We start from the raw sequence: 6,952 nt of genomic DNA, 5'->3' as shown, positions 1-6,952 counted from the left end.
TTTTAAATTTGGGTAATGACAAAATTGATCCTTCAACAGCCTTTTAAAATAATATAGCCTGAAAAATTAAATTTTGTAATTGAAATAATTTACCATCATTATTGAAATTAAGAAAATATATTAAAGAGAGTCTTAACTCTTCAGTGATTGCTTTAGAACCACAAAGGCATTACAAAGGAAGAACAGAGATGGGCTCCGTAGTCCAAAAGAAATCAATTCTTGAGTTTCTCAATCCAATACTTATTCCTAAAATCACTATATTCCTTTGAAGTAACTAAATTGAATATAAAAGCTGCAAATAGAAGGTAACCACCCATACAGAACATTTTGGTAGACTTAAAGGAGTTTTAGGATATCTGCCTCCATAAATAAGTAGGCAATAAATCAGAAAGACATTGATATAAACATATAATAATAAAACTGAAAGGTCAGAAGGCACATTCTGAAGAATACAATCTTGTAAATAAAAGAGAATGAAGGTTTACTAATAAGGTAAAATTCTCAAGAAATGCTTATTTGAGGCTTAGAAAATTTTTTTTTAAATTACACATTTAAACTTATGCAAAAACAAAAAAATGCTTTTTTAGTGCTTTTTATCACTTAGTTCTAAAAAAAGAAAGTTAAAAAAATTCATAACAGATATAAAAAATGAAAGTTTCTTCCATTTCAAATATTCTATGAAATATTCTATGAAATTCTATATTCATTTTCTCCTAATTTTCCTTAAACTTAAAAAAAAAATGACATTAGTGTAGTATAGAGTTCACTGTAGATTCAGTGCTATTTTCCTTATCCTGCTTTTCTTCCTTATGTGGTGAATCTAGTTCATTTCTATTTTCCTCCTCACTGGAATCACTGTTCAATCCACCTTCAACTCTGGTGAACTTCTTGTCATGTGAAGAACTTTCACAGGCTTTGTCTGTGGGAACAGCTCCTTTTCTTTGGGGTAAGATAGTGAAAAATGCTTCTTGCCAGTCTCTTGTTTCTAGGTATTCCAGAATAATCTCAAACACTGCAACAAAGACAAACTCCATGTGTTTCTTAACCTAGTCCATCACAATGGTGCATGCTTTAAAACACACTGCTTTTGTGTTAAGGGTGCTAGTATGTTCTAATAACTACTTTGTTCTTATTACTTCTTTCTCCTGTATTAGCTGTCAGAGGCAATAGGCCTAAGGCTCTCAAGGCTGCTACCTCTTTTGTAGCTTTTTCTCATTTCAGTTCTTAAGCACGCAGAGGTTTACCATTATCTGTTGTCAATTATAATAGACAGAGGACCTTTTTTGTTTCCTTCCTATTCTTTGTTCCTTCCACTTCTTTATCCTTTATGTGCTAACATAAAACTAGAAAAAAAAGGGTTAGCATTAACCTAAATTTCTTCTATCTTTCCTATATAGTGCCACTCACACTGGGGAGTGTCTTGCCTGCTTTTTTTTTTTAAATACTATCTCCAATGTCCTTTCACTTTAATACACTGCTGGGGGAAATTTGGATTACTTTATGATAGAAAAGTAGTTTCCACTAATTTAGCAAAAGTCTTAGAAGAAGTTCATTCCTTGAATCAATAAGTTTGTTTCTATAACTCCCTAGAGCCTGCTATAGAGAAATTTTAAAAGCCCAATTAGTAGTTGTGTACTAACAAAAATCTCTACTAAAAAAATTTTAAAAAGCAAAACTCCAGGCAAAGACTTAAGTCTGAGGATGTCTATTACAATGATATTTACAATAGTAAAAAGAAAAAAATATCAACAACAGGAGAATGGTTACATTACTGTGTATTTAGATGATGGAAAATTACATAACCACTAACAGTGATTCAATAAATATAGTAATAAATGGGGGGGAAACACCCCGGATTTATAACATTTTATGCAATAGAGTAAGAATCCAATTATGTAATAAATAATATTATATATGCATAGGAAAAGAACTGGAAGAAAACACACCAAAAACTTTCTACAAAGTATTTCTGCATAGTGAAATTACACCTATTTATTTTTCTTTATACTTTTGTACATTTTCAAAATTTTCTAAAGTATGCATATATTATTCAAACAAATCATAAATGATTACATTTTATAATTTTGTACTCCAAATTGTGTGTTTTCCAAAGGTGTATATTTTCTACTTGTCCAAAATGTAAATGTAATGTTATTTTTCACAGTGTTCACTCAGGTACATTTTCAGTTTATCCCCTTATAGCTTACCATGATTAATTGCCAAAACTTTTCTACTATTCATCTTCACGAAATTTCCAAGGGGGAGCTGTGCATGATCAACTCCATGTTCTGATGCTTGTTTATACGTGAGTCCCTAAAACAAAGACACTGTAACTTGGGCTAGAACATTACATTATTTAAAGTTAAAGTCTATGAAAGAATAAATAATTTTTAGGAAAGACTTTAGTTCAGAGAATATAATCTGAAAAAGTGTGTGTGTACGTTTAACCACTAATTTGGAAACATTCTCTTGACAGTAAGTATAGTTAGAATGTTGCTGGCATTTGTCTTAACCAATTTACAAACGAGGAAACCAAAGACATTATGCTCTCTGTCCCATCACAAAGTTCCTCAGTGGCAGAACCAAAGGAAAAACCTGGCTCATGGCTCCTGACTCAAATAGCTTCTCATCACTCCACAATGCCTTTCTCTCTTAAAGTACACAAACTGAATTCCTAGAGAAGCATCATCATTCTTCCCATGAATTTAAAAGATAAAACTATGTTTCAATTACATAACACTAAGAAGCACAAATGGCAAACACAAATTAAATAAAAACCTGAATTGAAAAAAATGTTCAACTGCCTGTAAATTTTATTTTTCCCTTTCAGTCAATTAAAAGAATGCTGAATATAAATTTTCTTTCTTCTCAAAATTAAAATCCTTAAAGCCTGGGTCTAATCAGGACTGAAAGAGCAAAAAGACAGAGTGAAGGAGGAAGAAGAGCTAAATTTCTCAACCAATAGTTTGTATGTTTTATTTTTTTTATTTTTTTTTTTTTTTGCTGTACGCGGGCCTCCCTCTCACTGTTGTGGCCTCTCCCATTGTGGAGCACAAGCTCCGGACGCGCAGGCTCAGCAGCCATGGCTCATGGGCCCAGCCGCTCTGCACCATGTGGGATCTTCCCGGACCAGGGCACGAACCCGTGTCCCCTGCATTGGCAGGCGAACTCTCAACCACTGCACGACCAGGGAAGCCCTATTTAAAAAGTTTTTATAGCACTGACCTCACTGGGTTGCTGTGAGGATAAAGCAAACTAATACCTGCAAAATGCTTTGCTTAGCTAGAAAGGTGACTGAAATATTGTAGGCACTCAAACATCAACTATCAGTATTTACTATCAAAAAAATTGATATTACTATCAAGAAAACTGATATATCAATTTTAAGTATGAGCAAAAGCAAAAATAAAAACTTAATAGTACCTTGTGATGGTTGTGATCTACTAATCCTCCAATCACATAGGCCTTTGATTCATCTAATTCCTTTAGTACATTAGGTGAATCTGATGTAAGATAAATCAGGTCTTCTTTCTGTATGAATTCACTATAGTGCTCTGGTTTGATGTGGATATCCTTTAAAAACACAAGGGGAGATTAAGAGCGCTGCTTAAATGAGCTCCAGAGACGGGCACGAGCCGCGGCTAACAGAGCAGACCCAGAGACGGGCATGAGACGCTAAGGCTGCTGCTGCCGCCACCAAGAAGCCTGGGTGTGAGCACAGGTCACTCTCCACACCTCCCTTCCGGGAGCCTGTACAGCCTGCCACTGCCAGGGTCCTGGGATCCAAGGACAACTTCCACGAGAGAACGCACGGCGCACCTCAGGCTGGTGCAATGTCACGCCGGCCTCTGCTGCCACAGGCTCGCCCCGGACTCCGTACCCCGCCCTCCCTGGTCTGGGTGAGCCAGAGCCCCCGAATCAGCGGCTCCTTTAACCCCGCCCTGTCTGAGCGAAGAACAGACGCCCTCCGGCGACCTACACGCAGAGGCGGAGGCAAATCCAAAGCTGAACACCGGGAGCTGTGTGAACAAAGAAGAGAAAGGGAAATCTCTCCCAGCAGCCGCAGGAGCAGCGGATTAAATCTCCACAATCAACTTGATGTGCCCTGCATCTGTGGAATACCTGAGTAGACAACGAATCATCCCAAATTGGGGAGGTGGACTTTGAGAGCAAGATTTATTATTTCTTCACCTTATCCTGTTTTTGCGAGTGTGTATGTGTATGCTTCTGTGTGAGATTTTGTCTGTATAGCTTTGCTTTCAACATTTGTCCTAGGGTTTTATCCATCCAGGGTTTTTTTTTTGTTTTTTACTTTTTAAAAATATTTTTTTCTTAATAATTATTTTTTTATTTTAATAACTTTATTTTATTTCACCTTACTTTATTTTCTTTTATCCACTTTTCCTTACTGCCTTCCTTTCATTCTTTCTTTCTTTCTCTCTCCCCCTCTCCCTCTCCCTCTCCATCTCTCCCTCTCTCTTTCTCTCTTTCCTTCTTTCTACTTTTTCTCCCTTTAATTCAGAGCCATGTGGATGAAAGGCTCTTGGTGCTGAAGCCAGGAGTCAGGGCTGTGCCTCTGAGGTGGGAGAGGCAACTTCAGGACACAGGTCCACAAGAGACCTCCCAGCTCCACATAATATCAAATGGCGAAAATCTCCCAGAGATCTCCATCTCAACACCAACACCCAGCTTCACTCAACGACCAGAAAGCTATAGTGCTGGACACCCTACGCCAAACAACTAGCAAGACAGGAACACCACACCCATTAGCAGAGAGGCTGCCTAAAATCATAATAAGTCCACAGACACCCCAAAACACACGACCAGACATGAACCTGCCTACCAGAAAGACAAGATCCAGCCTCATCCACCAGAACACAGGCAATAGTCCCTCCACCAGCAAGCCTACACAACACACTGAACCAACTTTAGCCACTGGGGACAGACACCAAAAACAACGGGAACTACGAACATGCAGCCTGCAAAAAGGAGACCCCAAACACAGTAAAATAAGCAAAATGAGAAGACAGAAAAACAGTAGATGAAGGAGCAAGATAAAAACCCACCAGACCTAACAAATGAAGGGGAAATAGGCAGCCAACCTGAAAAAGAATTCAGAATAATGATAGTAAAGATGATCCAGAATCTTGGAAATAGAATAGAGAAAATGCAAGAAACATTTAACAAGGACCTAGAAGAACTAAAGATGAAACAAGCAATGATGAACAACACAATAAATGAAATTAAAAATACTCTGGAAGGGATCAATAGCAGAATAACTGAGGCAGAAGAACGGATAAGTGACGTGGAAGATAAAATAGTGGAAATAACTACTGCAGAGCAGAATAAAGAAAAAAGAATGAAAAGAACTGAGGACAGTCTCAGAGACCTCTGGGACAACATTAAACGCAACAACATTCGAACTATAGGGGTTCCAGAAGATGAAGAGAAAAAGAAAGGGACTGAGAAAATATTTGAAGAGATTACAGTTGAAAAATTCCCTAATATGGGAAAGGAAATAGTTAATCAAGTCCAGGAAGCACAGAGAGTCCCATACAGGAAAATCCCAGGAGAAACACGCCAAGACACATATTAATCAAACTGTCAAAAATTAAATACAAAGAAAACATATTAAAAGCAGCAAGGGAAAAACAACAAATAACACACAAGGGAGTCCCCATAAGGTTAACAGCTGATCCTTCAGCAGAAACTCTGCAAGCCAGAAGGGACTGGCAGGACATATTTAAAGTGATGAAGGAGAAAAACCTACAACCAAGATTACTCTACCCAGCAAGGATCTCATTCAGATTTGATGGAGAAATTAAAACCTTTACAGACAAGCAAAAGCTGAGAGAGTTCAGCACCACCAAACCAGCTTTACAACAAATGCTAAAGGATCTTCCCTAGGCAAGAAACACAAGAGAAGGAAAAGACCTATAATAACAAACCCAAAAGAATAAAGAAAATGGGAATAGGAACATACATATTGATAATTACCTTAAATGTAAATGGACTAAATGCTCCCACCAAAAGACACAGACTGGCTGAATGGATACAAAAACAAGACCCATATATATGCTGTCTACAAGAGACCCACTTCAGACCTAGGGACACATACAGACTGAAAGGGAGTGGATGGAAAAAGATATTCCATGCAAATGGAAACCAAAAGAAAGCTGGAGTAGCAATTCTCATATCAGACAAAACAGACTTTAAAGTAAAGACGATTAGAAGAGACAAAGAAGGACACTACATAATGATCAAGGGGTGGATCCAAGAAGAAGATATAACAATTGTAAATATTCATGCACCCAACATAGGAGCACCTCAATACATAAGGCAAATACTAACAGCCATAAAAGGGTATATCGACAGTAACACATTCATAGTAGGGGACGTTAACAGCCCACTTTCACCAATGGACAGATCATCCAAAATGAAAATAAATAAGGAAGCATAAGCTTTAAATTATACATTAAACAAGATGGACTTAATTGATATTTATAGGACATTCCATCCCAAAACAACAGAATACATATTTTTCGCAAGTGCTCATGGAACATTCTCCAGGATAGATCATATCTTGGGTCACAAATCAAGCCTCGGTAAATTTAAGAAAATTGAAATTGTATCAAGTATCTTTTCCGACCACAATGCTATGAGACTAGATATCAATTATAGGAAAAGATCTGTAAAAAATACAAACACATGGAGGCTAAACAACACACTACTTAATAACGAAGTGATCACAGAAGAAATCAAAGAGAAAATAAAAAAATACCTAGAAACAAATGACAATGGAGACACGATGACCCAAAACCTATGAGATGCAGCAAAAGCAGTTCTAAGAGGGAAGTTTATAGCAATACAATCCTACCTTAAGAAACAGGAAACATCTCGAATAAACAACCTAACGTTGCACCTAAAGCAATTAGAGAAAGAAGAACAGAAA

The 6,952-nt window shown here is 37.2% G+C and overlaps 1 protein-coding gene across 2 annotated transcripts in view; it reads right to left on the bottom strand.

The window, feature by feature from the left end:
* Positions 1-746: 746 nt before the first annotated feature.
* Positions 747-6,952, bottom strand: part of TRMT10A (tRNA methyltransferase 10A) — a gene marked incomplete at both ends in the record, with an annotated part of 31,435 nt that continues 25,229 nt past the window's right edge. The window contains 3 exons of one of the 2 annotated variants that reach the window (XM_079718301.1): positions 747-1,012; positions 2,208-2,313; positions 3,424-3,573. In XM_079718301.1, coding sequence (XP_079574427.1) covers positions 747-1,012; positions 2,208-2,313; positions 3,424-3,573 — 522 coding nt within the window. The remainder of the gene's footprint in view (positions 1,013-2,207; positions 2,314-3,423; positions 3,574-6,952) is intronic. The other variant, XM_079718302.1, reaches the window with a different exon arrangement.

The sequence above is a fragment of the Hyperoodon ampullatus genome (genome assembly GCF_949752795.1).
Source record: "Hyperoodon ampullatus genome assembly, chromosome: 1".
Taxonomy (NCBI): Eukaryota; Metazoa; Chordata; class Mammalia; order Artiodactyla; family Ziphiidae; genus Hyperoodon; species Hyperoodon ampullatus.
The sequence above is the reverse complement of the archived record's forward strand: the minus strand, read 5'-3'. Positions and strand labels throughout refer to the sequence as shown.